This window comes from Pelobates fuscus, chromosome 3 (genome assembly GCF_036172605.1).
Source record: "Pelobates fuscus isolate aPelFus1 chromosome 3, aPelFus1.pri, whole genome shotgun sequence".
In the NCBI taxonomy this organism is placed as follows: Eukaryota; Metazoa; Chordata; class Amphibia; order Anura; family Pelobatidae; genus Pelobates; species Pelobates fuscus.
This window is the reverse complement of record NC_086319.1, coordinates 94,270,268-94,292,918: the sequence shown is the minus strand read 5'-3', so window position 1 is coordinate 94,292,918 and position 22,651 is coordinate 94,270,268. Positions and strand designations below refer to the sequence as shown.

Here is a 22,651-nt window from a genome sequence, read left to right as displayed (position 1 = left end):
CAATGAGCCCAAACACACTGCTAAAGTGACACTTGAGTGGTTTAAGGGGAAACATGTAAATGTGTTGGAATGGCCTAGTCAAAGCCCAGACCTCAATCCAATAGAAAATCTGTGGTCAGACTTAAAGATTGCTGTTCACAAGCGAAAACCATCCAACTTGAAGGAGCTGGAGCCGTTTTGCAAGGAGGATTGGGCAAAAATCCCAGTGGTAAAATGTGGCAAGCTCAGAAACTTATCCAAAGCGACTTGAAGCTGTGATTAGCGCAAAAGGTGGCTCTACAAAGTATTGACTTTAGGGGGGTGAATAGTTATGCACACTGACCTTTTCTGTTATTTTGTCCTATGGGGAACTCCTAATGCGAGCGTGGCCATTGCCGCGCATGCGCATTGTCTCCCCCCTCCGGCTGATGTGAACCTGACCCAGCGCCGAGGGACATTGGCGCTAGATTCAGGTAACTGGCTAAAGGGGTTTATACCCCTTCAGTGCAGTGGGGCGCGAGGGAGGTGGGCACTGCAGCATTCTAAAGTGCCAGGAAAACAGGTTTGTTTTCCTGGCACTGTAGAATTCCTTTACCATAAGGCGAGAAAAGGGAAATATAAATACCACATTTATAAATACCCATTCCTGACATTTCTAGACAACTAATAACTCTCTATACATGGGAAAGTCTAAAAAAATACACACCTGTGAAATCAAATACCTATTGCACAGACAAAATAATTGTTGCTAAAAAAGTTGGTGTTCAGGTCTAGATATGGGAGCAGGGAGGCCTCAGCTAGCAGGGGCAATGTAGCTGAAGAGGAGGCCATGTCGTGTAGCCCAATTATCTTAGCAGAACTGTGTGACAAGTAGGTAAGCTTAAGAGCCAACCGTTCCAATGAGACCAGGATAACTCCCACCGGTTTGAAGAGGGGCGCACAAGCAGAATCTTGAAAATCAGACCTCTTCAGGGCAGGAATTCGGCTTCTTGTCCTGCCCAATGAGGTTACCAGATGGACTAGGCCGCAATCTCTCAAATTGCTTTCTGCTCTCAGGGTAGCTCCAATATAAATATACTCTCCTCCCAATCAGGCACCAGACATTTCCACACTTCTGCAACATCAACCAGAGTGCAAAATTAGGGTATTTGAAATAAAAATATAACTTAAAGCAATAAATCATATTCAAATGCTTCCATCCAGAATGGTTGCCAAGTTTAGTGAATGACCCTCATAAGCTACAACATACAACATATGACATTTTTCCAATAAAGGGACACTTTACTCACTAACTATTTTATCTAATTGAATTTGTTATCGTGTTTGCAGTCCCCTAGCAGTATCTCTCCATTGAGTGTTAAACCATTTTAGAGCAGTTTATTACTAAATAAGGGTCACTGGCCACACACATCCTGGCCCCTTCTAGAGGTGTGGCTAAGGCAGAGATTATACACTTCATTTTATTCGTATGGACAATGGGAGCTAAACACAGTCAGCGGACACTCTGAGCCAATCACAGCTGCCCATTGCTGTACAGGTTACTAATTACTCATTAGACAGAGCAGCACAGAGGGGATCTGCTCCTGGGGACTCATTTAGCATTAAAATATTAAAAACTGTTCAACACCTAATGAAAAGGACGGCACCAGGGGATAACCAGTTCAATGGTAGACTGGTTCAATATATTGTGCCTCACCATGTTAGTTTGTTTCTTTGTTTGTTTGTGTGGAAACACCACAATGTAAAATGTCTGGAAGCTAGTATTGTATCAAAAGAGCATCCATGCTTATAAAAGGCATTATGGGTGGGAGATACCCAACTGATTTATTCCCTAAACTCTCATTTAAATAAATTAACACCCAAATGGAAAAATTACTATAGCGGAGTACAATAGTACAGATTGAATATTTATAATTCTCATTTTGAAAAGGAGAAATTGAAATTCCAACCCAGCTTCTTTTCTTCTGTATTTTTTTCTCCACCTAACATTTCTGTAATCCTGCACATATGCGAGGGTACAAACGTGACGTTGGCTCAAGATATCCGATCTTACGAGGGACAAGTTCAGGTAAGTAGGCCACCGGACCCCAGCAGCGATGTCATTGTTGGGCGTCTTTGTGAATTCTGCATATCCTATATCTTTTTTTGTAAAATGCTTTAGAGCAGGGGTGCCCAAAAAGTAGACCCTCAGATGTTGTAGAACTACATCTTCCATGATGCTTAGTCATTCTAATGGCATGCAAAGCATCATGGGAGCTGTTGTTCTACAACATATTGGGATCTACCTTTGAATGTATTTGAACAGCCTAATCATGGCCATATCAAAACTGTAGTAATAGATTCCATTTAAAACTGCATCATTGTATCCAAGTGACTTTTTTTTTCAATTTATTTTTTTAAAGAAACACTGACTCAGTTTTATTGTAAACTTAACATGATCTCAAACCCATGCAGATGTTTTGAGGAGGGGCACTGACTAAGTGCAGGAATGAAAATGACCTACTCTTCAGATTCATACATTTGGCACAAAAATATTCCATCAGATGGGACAGCGCAGAGGTTTGAAATGATACAAACATTGACTTGGAGAGAAACGAAAACACACATCGTTTAAAAAGAATTCTTTATTTCTTAATAGTTGAAACAAAAAACAAAACATCAAATCAACAGTCCAAATTGCACAAAGGTCCCTCTTCTTCTCCAAAAACCCAAGCGTAGATAACTATTATTCCCTTCATTTGTAAATTAGAAAAATACACACAATACAGACAATAAAAACACCATCTTGAGTCCCAGAATCATTTGATCCTTCGTGACAGGAGCATTCAACATCTACAAGTGGTCAGTCTGTGACTGAACTGTAACGTCTAGTTGCTAGTCTGTAGATAGTATTGCAATATGGGAGTTGTAGTTTACCTACAGTTTGATAATTGCCATTACCTGCTTATGTGTTATATAAGAGGCTGCCTCCCATCTCTACATAACACAATAACTGTCTGCATTCAGTGGGGCCATAGATTTATTTTATGCAGAACAAGGAAAATATATAATAAGATATTGAATGGAATTATGTGCACAGAGCACCTAATGTTCTGAACACACAGTGTTAGTTTGTTAGAAATGCCCCAAAACAGCCTTGATTTATCCACAGCACAACACTGTAACAGATATGATCAACCAGGGGGAAGCAGGAAGCGCCTCTAGTGGCTGTATGGTAGAGGCAGTCTTAACCCTGGAATGTAAACATTACATTCTCAAAAAATGTAATGGTTTAAATTGCAGAATTAAGGGTGCAGGGACATTGCAACCAGACTCAATGAGATGAAGTAGTTTGGGTTCCTATAGTGTCCCTTTTAAGCAGATCTATTATTATTATTATTATTATTATTATTACAGTCCCGTGCTTATTCAAGTACCAAATAATAAAAGATCTGTAGTAAACTTGAATGACAGAATAAAAATAGTATGGGTTTATCAGTGTTTCTGAACCTTGTAAATGACACTTCCATGGCAAGTGGAAAAGGAAGCTTTGTAGGACCACCTAGTAACAGACTAAAATATGTAACAGGACAAAAACTGTGAATAATGGAAGGGGATATACAATGATCAGTGGGGATGTCCGTTTAGTGTTAAACTAGCAAAACGTATAGGAATGGGTGAACTGGGTAACATTCTGCTCTGAAAGGCAGCCAGACACCATCTTTGTATTTATTTCTTTTTTTTATTGTAAACAATTACTTACCGGTAAATTGATGTTGATTCTTAATAGGTGCATTTGATTGGGTGGGTATCTACCAAGTACCTCATTTTTACCTTAAACTTGGTCCTTGCAGTAAACCTTTTAAGGGATGGAATTTGGGGCCAATTCCTACCAAAATGAATGTGATAACCACTTTATAAGCTGCTGAATCAGGGAACTTACTCATAACTTGTGCTTTATTTTTTAAAGAACAGATACTATAAAGATTTCAGTTATTTAGTGTTTTACCATCTTTGGAAGACAAGAGAAAGCTACAGTTTAATTTTTTTCCCCAAGTGCACAAAATTTAATTTTTGACCTGAAACAGTATGGATACAAACATGTTATGAATGTCAACGCAACAAAAGAAAAAAACAAAACAAAAAAAAACACCCCCACCACCCCCAAACCAATCCTTCTCACTGCCCTTACCCATATCATAGCACAAACAGTCAAGGGCTAAGCAAACAACATAATGCTTGTGTCTAAAACTGCTTATCAAAAATTGTCCTTCATTAGTTTGAATTTTTTTTTTTTACATTTAAAGTAGAATATGCTAGCTTGCATGGCAGGCAGTTACTAAGCCCTGTGTGTACCTGGTTAGAGAAACTCCATGCCAATTCAGCATATGATTACAAGAAGCTAATGGGAGTTGCAGTTAAGCACCAGGCGCAGGTTCCCAATTCCTGCTAGATTCTATATGTAAAACTGCTAAATCTCACCACTGCCACCTAACTGCATAAATGGCACCTAAAATTCAACATGTACCCATTTATAAACAGGTAATGTCAAATACCGCTTTACATAACATTTACATGTAGGCTCACTGAATTACAAGTAAACCCTACAGCTAATGATAAAATGGTCTATATTCGCTTTTCTTGGCATCGGAAAATTACTGATTTGGCATTAAAAGGTTGGCATGTTTTGACATGTTGCAGACACACGTCAGCACTAGAATGGTTCAGTAAATGAGAACCTTTGACCCCTGTGCCAATTTGAGATCTCTAATAAAGTAGACAGAGCTATAGATAGGAAACATGACAAGGACCCAAATATAGGATGTCACATTTAAGAAAGTGATCCTTCTGGAATAACCAGCAGAGATGGGAAATACTTTCGATGCCTCCTATAGATATTCAGGAATACTCTATTATAAATCTCTAGCATTGCTTATCTAAAACACCTGACGGTGCATTCTAGAATTAAGCTACACATTTCCAGATGTAGAAGAACCAATGATTTTTCTTGGTTGTAGCCCGTTTCTGGAGCTGCTAATATGCCACTGGCTAGCCAGAGTAACACAAGTGTCCAGACCCAACTGAAAAATTAGAACGTGTGATGATACACTGATTGTTTGCTTGTATAGATGTGGATTACTCGAGGCTGATTACAATGGCTGTGAAAGCAATCCTCTACACTCAAATCTATTAAGACCAATCACCACAACTACAGTGGGGCTTTCACTTCCTAGCAGAAACCTAATGATTACAGCAGCAAAACAGAGCATTCCTGTATATTGAAAAGCAGGTTCTACAAATGTAAGTGCATTAAAAAAAAACAAAAAGTTACTGCATGTGTAGATTTCTCCTACAAATACTGGGCGAGAATACAAAAATGGAACATATATAATATATCCTGTCACTCACTGACATCAGTCATTTTTGACTGCCTGAAGATTGAAAATCATACTTTGAAGTGTTAAATATATTTCCTAACCGTGAGTGTTGGAGGTCACTTTAAGACACTGTCACAAACACCTTAAAACCTATAGCAAATATTGTGTTTCAGGCATGATGATGAGGGTTTTTCAGGCCATCAACAGAATAAATGCACTTGTCTGTGAATTGTTCTAAATTAACCCCTTAAAACAAACACTCAAAACACCATAACTACACCAGAGCCATGTAATAGCTCTGGTGCCAGGAATGCCCTGGTACCCCTGAATTTTAGCTAGTTAAACCGTTTGACTGCTTATATGGGTTCTACAGAGCTCCGCTTCTCACCTCCACTACAGTCAGAGAGCAAGAAACGCTCTATGTGATCTTAGCCTGACGGCCCTAAGCCGGAAGTCCGGTTCTCAGAGCATTAAATGGAGATGGGGAGCAGCGCCAGCAGCTGTCCTGGCACCATAACCACTACAGTGCAGGAGTGTTCCTTTAAGAATGAAACATGGTCTATTCTGTTGTAACAATCTGTTCTTTAAAAATACTATTCCAAATCAAAGTTTTCGTGACAGTAAACATTTGGTCTTAAACATTATACAGATACACAAGCCTATGCATACGTTTATATTTAACAATTTCCACCATGTTTTCTGTAAATATCAGTTTAAGTACCATATGTCAGAGTTAATTGCAATGTGACCTTTTGCGCATCTGAAATTTTAAAAATTGCCAAGGCTTAGTGACAGGAGACATTATAGATAGATATGCATTTCTAAAAACATTATAGAAGTCAGGCCATCATTATAAGAAGCTGACAACTACACATCTGAAGTAACATTGTGCAGCATAATTCAAGTCAGAAATCAATCATCTCATTAACACCTTTGCCGATTTTAATCTCAATGTGTCAAGTGATCCCTATTACGCCATGTGGTTTCCTATTATATGGTTTATATCTATTACTACTATTTGGCACTAAAAGTTATTTTAACACATGGGAACCAAGTAAACCGCATGCGTAAATAATTAGCTATACTACTAATTTGCAAACCTTAAGTGTAACGCTTGTAGTAATGTAACATATCAATGTTCACTGTTCTATTACTTTCTTGCATAACTTAGAACACAAAAATACCTGATGCTATGTGGAACGTATTATGCTGTACCATTACTGTTGTGTCTTCTCACGTCATACAAAAATAAAGAATAGAAAAAAAAATAAAAATGAATTAGCTATACCTCTCAAGAAATTAAGTAGCACTAGTGCAGTTCGGAGGACACAAAAGTGCCTAATGGTAGGGCAATAGGGAATTTACTATAAATGGATTTGTTCCAAACAGACCATCCTTTGACTTAAGACATGCATTCACTAAATCAGGAATATGACTTTCTGTGATATGAGAATGTAGAAAAACATAAAATATTGTAATATAAAAAACAAACTAAGATTAAATACCCCAACGTAACAATAAATCGGTTATAACCATACTGACACATGTTTTAGCATAAACTGCACAGTGATAGATGTGAGTGTTTTATGATCCAGGTTAAAAAGGCACCATTTAAAAAAACAAACAAAAACAAAAAACATGATTTCCAACCAGAAAGAGGACCTTATGACCCGAAACCATAACGCACCACAGAGTTTGTGTTGCATACAAAGTTAAAAAATGTGAAGGCAATCAATTGCTACTGCTACTTCTGGAAGGTATGACTAAATTATCTACAATGCTTCCCCATGCCAACAACCAGCTAGATTTGGCTTTAGAGATAGTGTATCTTCACATAATTTTTCATTATCTAAGAAAAAATAGAAATATTATCTCCTAATAATTTGGTGTTCCTTCCAGTTCTTCAGGTTGGAAATTAGTAGTGAATAGACCCTAATGGATTTTTCCAAGTTGTATCTTCTTCCAAGCTTCAGAAGCTGTGAATATGCAAGAGTCCAGAATACCGGCCACGGTGAATGTTCCTCCAATAATGGCACATACCTGTGAGTAGGGGGAAGAAATATATTTCAAATTAAGGATATAAAGTAGAAACAACAGCTCATAGACTTGGCTTGCAATGAAATTGAGCATCAACACCAAAGATAATTTGTATCTACATAATGAATTTTTCAATGGCTTAAACAGCTGAAGAAACCGTGAAAAACATTTAAGAAAGTTTAATAAATTGTTAAAGAGTTCATCATACATTTCAGACACAATTAGCTCAGATTTAACCTTGCCAACACTGCACAAAGGGGTTATGGGAAGAGGTGTGTGGAGTTTCATAGCTGATTTATATCAAGAGGTCACAATCGAACTTGAACATGGCTTGTCAACTAACCACAAATTACTTTTTGGTGAATACATTAACTGCTGCTGATAAAAAAAAAAGAAATTAAAGAGTCCTCCAATGTTAGATTTAGTCATCAAAAGGATAACACAATGATAAAGAAAAACAGGTTTTAATTGAGCATTTAAATTGGTTAAAACAAATTGTGGAGTTCAATGAGTAAGCTGAAGTTACAGATAAAATCCCAATCGGGTCACGTATGACCTACACCAAATGACTTTTGAAATAAGTACATAATCTGTTGGCTAATATTATGTGACTTACTGTAGAGAACTTCGATAACTTTAACCCATGGAAGGATTTAAAGGCACATTACCAGCATTTTGCTTCCTCTAATTTTATATATAGTACATAATGTGCAAAATATCTTTTAAAAAAATAGTAAAATTGTTTGCAGATAGCTCAAGACTTTGCAGTGTTGCCCTAATATGAATGTTCTTTAACTGAACCACTTAATGACAACTAATGAACTAACACAAGTCTCTTCTAAAAGAGTGTTTGGATGACACTGCCCTAAACTAGAAGAGCATAAGCAGCAAAACCCCAAAATTGCACGTATTACATCAATCTGAAAACTTCACCTAATGTCTATATTTGACCCATGTTTACGTAAATATTTTTGTTCTCCAAGGCAACAGCTGTTTAAAGATCCATGTTCGGGCATGCCAGACATGATGTAGGATTAATTTTGGGTTGCGTGTTCTAATTTGGTGGGTGAAATGATCCTCCAGCTTCTTCACAAACAAGATTGTAGGAGGGGAGAAGCTAGAAATAGTGGCCCCGTGTCTGGGAAGAAATAGCACACCATGAAAGCTAGAACTACTATGGTATGTTTCTGTCAATGCACCATAACTCATTAACTCATATAGAGGTCAGTGGCAGTGCTTTCAAATGACAGTTCATTTATATTGTATGAGAATAGCTCCGCACCTGCCAATACAGAGAATAAAAAGAAACTTGCCCCGACTTCCCAGCTTATGCCTCTCTAAGCTGGTAATGAACCAGCTTAGCTTCAGGCTTATACAACAGTAAACACAACATTTGGTTTTAGAGGATTCTCAGGTATGTCCACATCGGTTTGCTGGTGAGGCGTGTGATTCAATGTGAGCTTGAGTTTCTCCATGAACTTATAAGCTCGTCTCAAACCGAACTCAGGAGTACAGTCACAAAATGCACAGGAACGAGAAACAAGAGTTTTGATCACTCATGAAAATTCTTTTAGAGTATAACAAACCGTAAGTAGATGTTAAACCTCGTCAGGCAGGAGAGACCTATGCCAAGATGCAGAGGATACACTCCGTATAGAATAGATTTTGTTTGTGTATAAGGCTGAGAGAGAGCAAGCAAGATAAGCAAGTTTTTGTTGGCTTGTCAAAGAACCTGGGAGCAGTCTATGGTATATTACCCACATTATAACTGTGCTGGTGAAGGGGTGCTCAATAGGAGTAAAACAATATTCTCACTGCCAAGGATATTCCAGCCTTTAGTTTGTAATCCGCATGCTGACATGGGTCTAACTGGATAGGTTTTGGTAGGATCGGGCATGTGCATGTATAATATTGTACTCACGCACTGTTCGTGCACTTTGTCAAACAGCAACTCAAATTATAAAGCATGCAAACAAGAGGGTTGGTTCTTCTATCAACCATTACAATGGAGAAGACCCCATCCATGCAACTTTGAGTGTGGTTTAACTGTTCATGAGGGGCAACTTGAACAATTGACCTCTGGCATCCTGGCAGCTACAGTGTTTGTTCTTTTGTTTATCTGACCATTTTCTGTAAATTCCAAACATTCAGTGACCAGCAGATCCATGGGATCCATAAGACCGCTTATTATGAAAGTTTAGAAGATAATGGTCAGACTTATGTAAAGTGACAACCCAGGCTGGAGAAACCCATTCTTTTATTATAGGTACACTCCAAGGGCGATTGCCACTACAGTTTTTTGAGCTTTATATCTATGGATGCTGTCCCCCACTGCTCTCATTAGGAAACCATAAGTGAACATTAAAAGAGGGTGCCCAAAAGGTTCTACATAGACACAGGCGATCGCACCAACAGAATTAGAACACTGTTACCAGATTGTAGAGATTATGTTTTAGTAAGTATAAACCTACACTGCTTTTTACTTAAAAAAAAAAAAAAGAAAAAAAAAAAAAAAGGGAAGTAAAAATGATTGATGTTGAAAGTGAGGTTGATGAAAACAAAAGTGCGATTCTATGGACGACATGTTATTTATCAGAGAATCTGTGAAATCCCCTCCCTTGAAATTAAATTCATGATTCTATTTGTGGTCAAAACGATTGGCCCCAAATTTGGTAGAAGTTAATCACTTATATGTGACCAAGTGACACAGAGGTTCCTATACACAGTCTGAGAATTCGCTGTGACGTGGTACGAGAGCTGCCAGAGCAAGCAAAGGAAATGTTGACTCTTTTAGAGAAACAGAAAGAGTGCGTGGGAGCCATGAAATGAGTCACTTATTAAAATTATTTGGAATGGTAAGAGAGAGACTTTTAGAAAGTGTCAATTCTTAGTTTAAACTCACAATAAGCACATGGAAAAACTGGACTAATTTTAGGAGGCTAAACACAGACCATATATTTGTATCTTAACAATCACAACAATTTCACACATTTGTATATACAATTGGAGGCTGTTGGACTCAAAGGTCCTATTAAAGCAAAAATATACATGCAGACAACATGGAAGGGTGGGGCAACTCCTCAATCCAACGCAGATCATACTGTTAGCAGAGTTAAAGTCCTCTACAAATTAGACATTGTCTCTTTTGCCGGTGTGTCAAACAGTGGAATATGTTGGTACTGCATTAATACATGAACTGAAATCTATATATTTATAATAAGAACATCTACCTAGCTTTTATTTATTTTACTAGCTTACCTTTATTGTCAGAATACAAATACAAGTTGCTATAACAGTGAAAGACATTAAAAGGACATTATAAACACCAAAACAACTTTAAGCTAATGGAGTGGTTTCAGTGTATGTCCTTGAAGACTCACCATTCAATTCTCTGACATTTAAGAATTAAATCACTTTGTATGTCACATGCAGGGGAGATGGGAGGGTTTCATGGGCACAGTCTCTGTGACATCTAATGTTTAAACTTTCTTTTCACAGTCTGTTTAATCTAGAATTTGTTATATCTTGCTCTGTTAATAGCCTGCTAGATCCTACAGGAGCCTGATGTATGTGATTACAATTTAATTAACAGAGCAAGAGATAAAAACTTCTAAGGTAAACACACTGTGCAGTGACATCTGATTGAAAACCAAACTTTTTTTGCATGTAGGCGGTGTCACAGCCAGAGGCGGTGGCAGTAGGGCTTCATAAACAAAAACAAGTAATTTAACTCACACAATGGCAGATAATTGAGCAGTGAGACTGTAGAGACAGCTTCATTAAGCCAAAGTTGTTTTGGTGCTAGAGTATACCTCTAAGTAATTTAAGAGATAAGGTTGACAAGCCCGGTAACAGATAATTTAAAGAGAGAGTATACCATTATATAAGTAGGTCTTTAAGTGAACCTCATAAAATAAACAAATATTTAAACCACCCAAGCATGCAAACATGCCCAAATAAATCTGCCCGAGGAATTAGAAGGTCAGCCTGATGTGAATACATGTCAGGCTGCCTGCCAATCATGCAGGCTGGCCAACTAAGGGCATACTGTGCAGACAGCACCCTGCGCTTTGCGTCAATGCGTCTAATGATGCGCTCGCTCCACGCTTTCTAAGGACTGTCCCCAAGCACTCACTTGTCCACTCCTCTCCTTACCTTCTTACAAACAGGCAAAAGCTACTGTTATACAGTCTGGAACAAAGAAAAGGTGCATGTAGTGAGTGTAGAAGAAATGGAACAAGCCACAGTGTTAGAGAGACTGAAGCAGCAAGAGCATTTGCAAAGTGCACCAAAGTCAGCTTTACCTTAACTAATGTCATTGTCAGCCAGTCCACACAAGTTTTGTTTGCCTACATCCACATGTGAAGAGTGGGCCTATTCCATGGGCATGGGTTTGGAGTTGCAGCTCCATCAGCCCCTATGTTAATCCGGCCCTGCATAGCAGGTTTTAGTGGCTATGGTGTTTGGAGTTTTGGTAAATTAGGTCAGTTTTATAAATGAGGTCAGATATGAAGGAAAATTAAAGAATACAGAATACTTAAATTATGGCACAATACAGGAAAATATTTACACTCTCAATCCTTATGGATTGAGTTATAGAAAATATTTTATTCTTATTCTGAAATGTATGATGCAAGGGAATTCATACAGGCTATAAGTGAAATAGCCTTTTCCAAAAAAAAAAAAAAAGAAAAGAAAAATTGTCCCAATAAACACAAACCGCTGAAGGACTTTCATCTAAATTAAGAAAGATTCCCCAAACCACATTATTGACACCATTTAATTTTAGAAGTTAGTAGGACAGCTGGAGTCGAAATCCTCCAGCCCACATAGAAATATCAAGAAGCTCCCAGTGACACCAAGCATTTTAATTCATAGGGGATCGGAATACAGTTAGGTTACCAGAATTTCCATTATTCTCAGCGGCCGTGCATACCTTTCATATTTGGGGTAAATTGGGAGAGGCTGGGGCAGGGTCAAATAGGAGGACTGCCAGTAAAACATTTGATGCGTAACAAGTAGCGGAAAACCAAAAATAAGGATGTGTCAAACCGGTTAGCAAGCAAACTAGGGATGGCATTGTGCATAGTGCTGAGTAAGTGGTTTTGCACGGACAAAGGTGTTCTGCTCTGGTGTGCTGTACTTTTTGGGGACTTTTCTTTAGTGCCCCTTGATGTTGGATGGTGACACGAGGATCCTAAATTGAGTATTTCCTGCCTAAACCAGGACTGCCGGGAGATACAGCAACTCATGCCACTATGTCTTTTTACCTTGCCTACCTACTGCAGATTTCACATCCATATGTTGTTGTATTTATGTAAACACTCTATACCAGTGATGGCGAACCTATGGCACGCGTGCCACAGGTGGCACGCCGGGCCCTCTCTGTGGGCACGCGGCCATAGCTTTGCCATCACTGCAGAGTAGGCGCCTGCCTGCCCAAAACGGCAGGCGCCTACTCTGCTTCCGTGTCGGCAGGACCGGAAGCAGGGGGAGGGATCGAGGAAGCAGCTCTCCCGTCCTCCCGCGAGCTGTGTGGAGCGTTGCCGCGCATTACCATGGCAACGCTCCACACAGCATCGCGCGGGAGGACAGGAGAGCTGCAGGACCTGTCCTGTCCTGCATACCGCCACCGGACCACCAGGGATGACTGTGTTCTCCCCCTCCCCTTCACCAAAGGTAACAAGAAGGGAAGGGAAGGGGGGGGATACTGATTTAATAACCTACCCCCCTTACCCCCAGCACCCCTACTCCTGGATGACTTACTTGCTCTGTCACTATTACTGGCAAGTTTAAATAGGAGAGTGTGGATATATCTATCTCTATATTACATATATGTATCCATCCACACCCACATACATGTATGTGTGTGTGTGTGTGTGTGTGTGTGTATATATATATCACCCCACACATACATATATACATATGCATACACATATATACATATTTATATCCTAAAATATAAATATTTGTTACATTGTGCTCAGCAACACTTAAAGGACCACTCTAGTGCCAGGAAAACATACTCGTTTTCCTGGCACTAGAGTGCCCTGAGGGTGCCCCCACCCTCAGCGCAAATCGGTTTTATTTAACAATAGGCATATTGTAAAAAAAAAAATAAAAAAAAATACTGTTTGCACATGACACACAGCAAGGTACAGTGTGCGCAGGATATTACTTTGCTGCAGAACAATATTTAGAAATGAGAGGACTGGACAGCCAAGTTGTAGATGAGAGAAGATCACTGGGGCAATGTTTCCCAGTTTTGTTGTAAAATAAATAAAATCTAACAGGGCATAGCATCTCACAGCTTGTGGAGCCCCCACATTTGAGTGTCAGATGGGAAGAATAGTGCCCCACCATTTTTACAATTAACCACTGTTGCAGATAAATACAAAGTTATGAATCTGGTATTTGTAATGCACAACCATATATCCTAGGTTGTGCAGAGGTAGGAAGAAACAATAAATGAATAACTGAGAAGGATTTAAAAAAAGTTATACACAACAGACTAAGCAACAATGTGCAATCTCAGGTAGAAGTTGCTACGGCTAGTAAGGTATTGTCATGCAGAAAAATGGGTACTAATTCACAGAGAAAATTACTTGAATACGTGTATTCATTTTGGGCACCTGTTTTACAGAAGACAGAGAACACAGAAAGGTATGGAGCTAAAAACAAGAGTTGGGGTGACTTGGGGTAAATTAATTAGGGGAATGGAACATTTATTTTACTTGTGAAGAATAGCTAGAAAACTTGAACTTGCTTAGCTAATGTGTAACAAATTTATGGACTTGAGTCTTATTTTAGCCCATATTTCTATGTAACTATAAACACAATATTGGCATGGTTTATTGTGCTGATGATGCAGGATATACTATTTCAGTCTATAACTAGATCAAGTATTATTAGATAGTTAGTGCACACTATGGTTTTAAATTCTATCTGCGAACATCGTGTAGAGGCACAGCATACGAGCCAACATTTAAATCACCTATTTCACCAAATTCTGTCACATTTCTGATTGGAGGTATGGTCAGTTTATAGAACTACTCCAAAAAATATCGAATTTTTCATTATTTACAGATTTATCACAGGGCTTGACAAATCCCAGGCGCCAGGTCGACTAGAAATTTTGCTCTGGCGTCTGGAATTTGTCAGCCTTTTACCTAAAGTGGCGAGCTGGGCAAACAATGGAGCTGGCCGGCTGCCCGCCCACTCAGGGAGTGTTGTAGCCGACCGCCCTGGGAGGTATGGAGGCCCACGGGAGCATGGAGGTGGCCAGCTCAGGGAGCTTTGTAGCCGGCCGCCGGCAGGAGCATAGAGGCAGCCACCCCAGGGAGCTTTTGTAGCTGGCCACCCGCAGGAGCATAGAGGTGGCCAGCCCAGGGAGCTTTGTAGCCGGGCCACCTGCCCGGGCAGCGTTTGAGGAAGCAGTCTTCCTGCAGCTCCTCTCTGCTCCCTCGCGCTGTGTAATGATGCCCGGAGCCGGAATATGACGTCATTTGGGCCCAGAATCACTGCAGACAGTGCGAGGGAGCTGCAGGAAGACTGCTCCCTTGCGCGCAGGAATATCAGCCCCACTGGACACCAGGAAAAGTTCACTGAGCTCTCCCAAAGGTAGGGAGGCTGGTTTGAATAGAATTAAAAATATATATTTGTAAGTATTAGAGAAAGTGTGTGTGTGTGTATATATTTATATATATATATATATATATATATATATATACACACACACACGTCTGTGTGTGTCTCTGTCAATGAGTGTGTGTATGTCTATGTCTGTCAGTGTGTGTGTGTGTGTATATATGTCAGTCAGTGTGTGTCTGTTTAGGTACTTTCCCCCTCCGATCACATGATTGGTGTCATTACTTACCTTTTTTCCCCACGCCGTGCTGATTTCGCTGTTGCTTGTCCCACCTCTATAGCCGAGATCTCAATGGGTAACATTCAGTGCCTCCATGTAGAGCACCGACACAGGACTCTAGTGGCCGTCTAAGTGACTGTCACTAGCAGTGGTGTATTTTGGATTTGTGCTGCCCTAGGCATGACTAAATTCGGGCACCCCCAAAATCTAAATCTGACCCCCCAATTCGTAACTGACAGACACATGACCTCATTGAGACATGCACTGATATACACTCACTGACAGATACACAGTCATTGGCACACACATACAGTCATAGGCACACACTGTTTAACCAACACACACTTTCACTGACAGACACACACTGACACACCCACTCACTGACAGGCACACACTCTCAGATACACATAAAATGACATACACACACTAACACACTAACACACACTCACAGGCACACCCATTCTCACTGAAAGACACACACACTTTCACTCACTCACAGACACACACTGACAGCTTCACTCACTCACTCACTCACTCACAGTAACGTGGACAGCCCCAGAACACAAGGCAAGCAAGGCATTTGTCTGGGAGCTTGGGTTGTATTTTTTGGAGCCCCCCCCTGAAAGTGCCGCCCAAGGCAAATGCCTTGTGGCAAATACATCCCTGGTCACTAGAGGTCTTAGTAGGCAGCAATGTAAACACTGGCTTTTCTCTGAAAAGGCAGTGTTTACATTGAAAAGGCTCCAGAGACAGGCTATATTATTATTATTTTATTATTTATATAGCGCTATCACATTCCGTAGCGCAGTGCTGTACATAGGGTGGACTAACAGAAAACTAAATTAATCTGTAGTGGTTCTAGTGACTATAGTGTCCCTTTAAAAAAAACTCGCTCCTTACTTTTTTAGCTGGCTCCTAGATTCCAAACACATTTGTCAAGCCCTGATTTATCAGATAATTTAGCAACAAGATCAACATATTTTTAAACCATTTAAAAAAAATATATACAACTATGAGATACAATGCTGTAGTAGAGAACAGAGATACAATAAAACATCCCAAATATGATATGTTCCAATAAGACGGGTATTTGTGTCTCAGAAGACTATTTGAGAGAAATGACACGCAGCTCGCCAACTCCTATCAACACTACTACAGTTTACAATTATAGTTATATTTCATTAGAAGTAATCGTTTAGTGAATAAAGCCCTTTATTGGGGTGAAGTGTTCAGTGGAAGCAAGATGCGTTTATACGTGCACTGTAAAACAAGGTTGGAGCGGCCTTGTGTTAATGTAACAATTCTTAATAAGAATTGTCTGCACATTTTAACCACAAACTTCAACTGTTAGTTTTTGGCTTCTTTTAGGAATGATGGCAATTTATTTCTATTTTCCCTTCCAATTGATTTATATATAATTTCCCTGATTACCACGTTGGAAGGCTCAATAAGGGTGCAGCATCTATATCACAAGGCTGTTCTCCCGCTAAACAAGAATGAGCTTTAAAAACAGATCATGCCTTTGGGCTCCATTCTATGAGAGAGGTTTTATGCCATCAGTAATGACACAGTAAATGGAAAATGTAGCTCATATCCCGGGAAGGGCAAATGTAGCCTTATCACAAGGCATGTGAATCAGAAGATATTCACATACACTCACTGACACCTTACATTCAGCAAACTCTGATTAACAAAGATTCTTTTGTTAACTGCGCGAGTGCCAATGTTAATTAGGGAATGCTTGGTTTGTGGTCTGGACAGAAAAGTGTTAACTGAATGCTCCTATCAGTACAAGTTTAATAACTAACATGACTAGCAATCCCAATATAATCTGCATTTATCTCATATGTGAACCACTGTATTGTTCGCCTATATACATACACATATATATGCGTGCGCGCACACACACACACACACCTATAAAATCTCTATTTCAAATCAAGTAACATTTATGTCCTTTACAAATTTCTCACTAATTTAAGCCTTCCACTTCTTGTAGCTAGACCACACATAACCTATAGATTTAATAACATTGTGTATTTTCCATTTGAATCTGCATGTTGCATTATTTAGTAAGAAGCTTTGTGTATTTTAATTGAAAAACAGCCAGTGCTATATTATGTATACATATAATATAGAACAACTAGAATACATTGTCAATGCGTGCTAAAAAAATAAAATAAAGTTTTTAGTGTGGGAGGTTAAAATTAGCAGTTTAAGAATACATTAAGAATGGACACTTGGATAACCCCATTAAATGAAGGAGCACAGATGCCCCCTTTGGGTTTCCACCAAAGCTGTTAGTACGTGTAATCAGAGCACACAATGGGTGTGTGAGAACGAGGGATCATGACAGTTCTCAGAACAATTACACGGATAGGATGTGTCCATTACGGGGCTGGACGCAGAGTTTTCCACGGTTAAAAGACTTGTCAGCAAGTGATAAGAGGGTGGAGAGATTGCATTGTATATATAGATTTAGGTGTCATCACTAAAGCTGTATTATCCTCCCAATAGGACACACACACACAGACACCACTTTAGGACACAATGAAACACACTTTTGTGTGAAACATTTAAATGAACACTAAAGTCACCTAAACAACTTTAGCTTAATGAAGCAATTTTGGTGTGGAGACATGCCTCTCAGGTTTCACTGCTTAATCCACTACCATTTAAATCACTTTGTATCCGTTTATGAAGCCCTCGCCACACCTCCCCTGGCTATGATTGACAGAGCCTGCATGAAAAAAACCAAACCTGGTTTCACTTTTAATCAGATGTAATTTACCGTAAACAATTGTATCTCTTGCTTTGTAAATATAACTTTAATCACATACAGGAGTCTCTTGCATAGTCTAGCAAGCTATTAACATAGCAGGGGACAGGGACATCCAAATTATACATAACTTGCAGTAAAGGAAGGATAAACATTAGATGACTCTTTACAGGAAGTGTTTATGGAAGGCTGTGCAAGTTACATGCAGTGAGTGAGGTGTGACTAGCAGGGCCGGACTGGCCCACCGGGATACCGGGAAATTTCCCGGTGGGCCATCGGCACCTGGGGCCAGGGAGATATTAAGGTGACCTGCGGCCGCAGGGAGAACTTGAATGGCGGCCGCAGGTGAAGCTCTTCTGGCAGCCGCTGGGGGAGCAGGCTGTTCTGTCTCTGCTCCCCCTCCCTCGCGTGCAGCTTAATGAGACCGGGGCCGGAATATGACGTCAGAACAGCCTGCTCCCCCAGTGTGTTTTTAAAAATAGTGTTTTACTCACTTTTTTTTTTTTTTTTTTTTCCAACGTCGTGCTGGTCTCTGCCTCTATGACGGATATCATCAAGCTTGATGATCTCAGCCACTCCGCACTGACACAGGAAGCGCCTCTAGTGACCATCTGAGTGTCTGTCACTAGAGGTGTCACTAGGAAGCAATGTAAACACTGCCTTTTCTCTGAAAAGTCAGTGTTTACATTCAAAAGCCTGCAGGGACAGGCTATAGACACCAGAACCACTACATTAAGCTGTGTGTGTGCACCTGCTAGTGAGTGAGCTTGCTTGCATGTGTGTGTGTGCCTGCTAGTGAGTGAGCTTGTGTTTTTATGTCAATGAGCTTATGTATATTAGTGAAATTGTTTGTCTATGAGGCTGTGTATCAATTGTGTGTGTCAGTGAGATTGTCTGTGTCTGCATGTGAGTATGCTTACTGTATAATTAAATGTTTTACTCTAAAAGGACCAATATTTTATATTAGAAAAAGCAATATATATATATATATATATATATATATATATATATATATATAATTACTCAATCATCTGGGGTGGCAAGACATAGCCTTACATATTACATGTGACAATATATGGCGCAATGACTTATGGGGCTGGCATAGATTTTTTTTTTCCAGGGCTGCTTTGTATCCCCAGTCCGGCCCTGGTGACTAGGGTTCATAAACAAATTGAATTAACTCCTGAATGGCAGGGAATTGAGCAGTGAGACTGCAGAGGCATGATCTATATACCAAAACTGTTTCATTAAGCTAAAGTTGTTTTGGCGACTATAGTGCCCCTTTAAGGATGATACTTCTTGGTCCTGGTCTCCCCACTCCAAATTCCTATAGCATTTCAGCTGGCTTTCTGAGCTTGTGCAAAGCAGAAGGCAATAAATCTAATAGTAAATTATATTGGTGGAGCTTGGCAATTGTCGCACATGTGCTGTAGGACCCCAGTGCGTCTCATTGCCGGTAAGATCTTCACTAGGAAGAAACTGCAAAAAGGAGACTCCCTCAAAGCTGGATTAGAGGAGGTTTTAAAGGGCAGAACTCTACAGTTAAATTACACACACCAGCTTTATAAATACATTTAACAAAGTGTTTCTTTGAACTCCATCAAGATGCTCTCCCCAAATATGTTCTTTACTATGGTCACTTTAAATAGGAAATGGTAAGAATATAGGTGTAGAGCATCTGTGAAAAGCTCTTAAATTCTCTGTTTTAGGACACACACAAACACACAAAAAAAAAAAAATATGTAGGCATCTTCCTAGTAAAATACAAGGAGCATGAGCCCCCCCGCCTTAAAATCTCATTGCACTTATCGCTGAACCTTAAATACTTGTTTCCAAAAAACATATTTCCAAAAATCTGTATAAACTGCTCACACTGACCGCTCTTAACTGCAGGACTTAGAACAGGGCATATTCTGTCGTCCAATGAATTGCCTTTCATGACTCCCCTCCTGCCTCGGAGCAGCACATCGATCAGTCCCTGGGAAACTTCCCCTCTTCTGTATGCACATCGCTTTTGTTCTCACTTTCATTTTAACAAGTGTATACAAAAGGTTTTTTTTTTGTACTTCATTATATAAAAGCAGTCCCTTAACTCCCCCTGTGCCTGTCGCTCTCTTCATTGACTGGGAAAGATGGGTGAATTAGTTATGTGAATAGACGAAATGCTGCCGGGCCTCGTGGACTCAACAAGAGGTTATGAATGAGACAGCAGTTCTAACAGCAGGTGCCTCTACACAAGGCCATCCCTAATCAGCCATCCTTCTAAATCCTGTTACCATCTGTTGGGACGAACACTGGTGTCCTCTTGGTCTGTGCTAGCTCAGCTTTATAACAAAGAAAATCATTGGCAGATGGAGATTATATGATTAGAACAAGGAGGGACTGTTGGAAGAAAAAAAAAAAAAAAAAAAAAACGCCTTCTAAACTCAATGATCTTGACTTCAGTCAACGGACACGTGGGAAATGGCTAAATATTTGAACACAAGATGTTCACATGAGTAGCAGAACAGTAAAACAAGAGTGTCACTCCTTACAGAAGCTTCAATAAATGAGGAGGCAGCCTGCAGCCTGGCCAGAATCTCTAGCAAAGCATTTTCACTTGAATAGGACGTATAGTTAAAGAAAAATACATGCGGACATTTAACTTTTTTTTTTTTAAAGGGAAAAGTGAAACACAATTATATCGATCTCTATATACAAATATATATTCGAAAAAAAATACAAAAAAAATATAAATAAGCAAAATCACAACAAAAAAAAAAACCACCCACCCAAATACATGTTCAGAGTTGAGCCGATTTTAAAAGTAGCCTTTTTTTCCTCATTTCTTTTTCTCCAACTATGTCATTTTTATCTAATTTTGTTCCAGATTAGTGAACAAAACATTGACACATAGAATGCATCTTCCTAAAAAGCAGCGCTCCCCATTAAAGGAACACTATAGTTTTAATCTAGTTCAGGGATTCCCAACCTTTGGTATGTGCACCCCCAGGGGTACAATTCAGTTCCCTCTGGGCTACACGAAAAAATTTCAGTAATGGTGGTTCAGCTTGGGAACCGCAGGGAGAGTGGATCCATCGAGTGCATCCACTTAGGGACATAGGTCTTCAGTGGTCTGTGCTGCTGCGCTTTACCAACACGACCAGGTCCCTTCTAATCTTCAGTGAGAGCTGGGTACTTCCACCTAGTTGACTGAGAACGAGCCACTCGGGAGATGGAAAGCCGTGAGGGCGGCCAGACCAGGAGAGAAGCAAGCCCCTAATTCCCACCAGCCACCACCATCCTGCACCCAAAAGGTAGGAAACTGGAGAATGGCAAAAATCGTGTTCTGTAAGTGTGTGTATGTCAGTGTTTATATCTCTGTACCTGCATATGTTTCAGTGTTTGTATGTGTGTCTATGCATCCACATTTGTGTCAGTGCATCTTTGTGGTTATATCTGCATCTATGTCAGTGTTTGTATCTGTTTGATTTTGTATGTTTGTATCTGTATATCAGTGTTTCTATCTGTGTATCTGCATTTGTGTCAGTGTGTGTGTATCATACAAAAACACACACACACACACACCTACACACACAGTATATTCTCAGTTCCTAGAACTGCACTCTGCACTCTTCTGGACAGCAATCTCAGAAGTCCCATCTGGAATCTGTTTAAGCCACTCCCTCGTCTTGGGAGTCACAGTCCTGAGTACTACAACTGCCTTCACTTTCTACATCCTTTCTAGCTCTTCTTTCAGGATCTTAGCCGTGGCATTCTCCACTACCCTTTGAGTTATCTCCAATCTGGACTTTGGCAGGTCCAGCCCATATTCCGAGCATATGTTTCGGTACACAATCTCAGTAACTTGGTTGTGTCTCTCAGTGTATATTGTTCCTGCTAACATCTTGCATCTGGCTACTATGTGCTGGATTTTCTCAGACTCCTCTTTGCAAAGAGGCCTCTGGGATATTATACATATACACACACACACACACACACACACACACACACACACACGTATACACCTTTGGCTGCCAAAGGGTACACAAGTGAAAAAATGTTGGGAATCACCAACCTCGTTGATTAACTCGCTAGCACCGCTCTCTGTCATTAAAAAGGTTGTTTTATTTATGTAACTGGCCCAGCCTCCATGGCTGAGATCATCAATCTTGAGGATTTCAGCCAATCCAATGTTTTCATATGGGCAAAACACTGCACTGTGCCAATCAACTTCTCTTCATAGAGATGTGTTGAATCAATGCATCTCTATGGGGAGCATTCAGCATCTCCATACAGAACATGGAACTAAAACAAACCATACATTTCTTTATGATTTCTTTATGGTTTGTTTTAGGTTATTTTATGTGGTTTGAGTTTTTCACAGTACAGGGTGCTGCTTTATTTAAAAGATCAAGGTTATATCATTTTTAGCGCCACTTTGACTTGTTTTTAAGTACATATTATACAGAACATGGAGACGCTGAATGACAGGGCTGCACAGAGATAGGAAGCCCCTCTAGAGGCGACTGAGTGACTGCCACTAGAGGTTTTACTTGGAAGCAAATGTAAACAGTGCTAATGCTGCAGGGACATGCAAGACACCAGAACTCCTACATTGCGCTGTAATGGTTCCAGTGACTATAGTGTCCC

General features: G+C 39.9%; 1 protein-coding gene across 1 annotated transcript in view; it reads right to left on the bottom strand.

Annotated features, from left to right (window-relative positions):
* Window positions 1-4,258: 4,258 nt before the first annotated feature.
* Window positions 4,259-22,651, bottom strand: part of ERGIC1 (endoplasmic reticulum-golgi intermediate compartment 1) — a 137,207-nt gene continuing 118,814 nt past the window's right edge. The window contains exon 10 of the mRNA XM_063447364.1: window positions 4,259-7,376. Within this exon, the coding sequence (XP_063303434.1) occupies window positions 7,269-7,376 (108 nt within the window). The 3' untranslated portion in view covers window positions 4,259-7,268. The remainder of the gene's footprint in view (window positions 7,377-22,651) is intronic.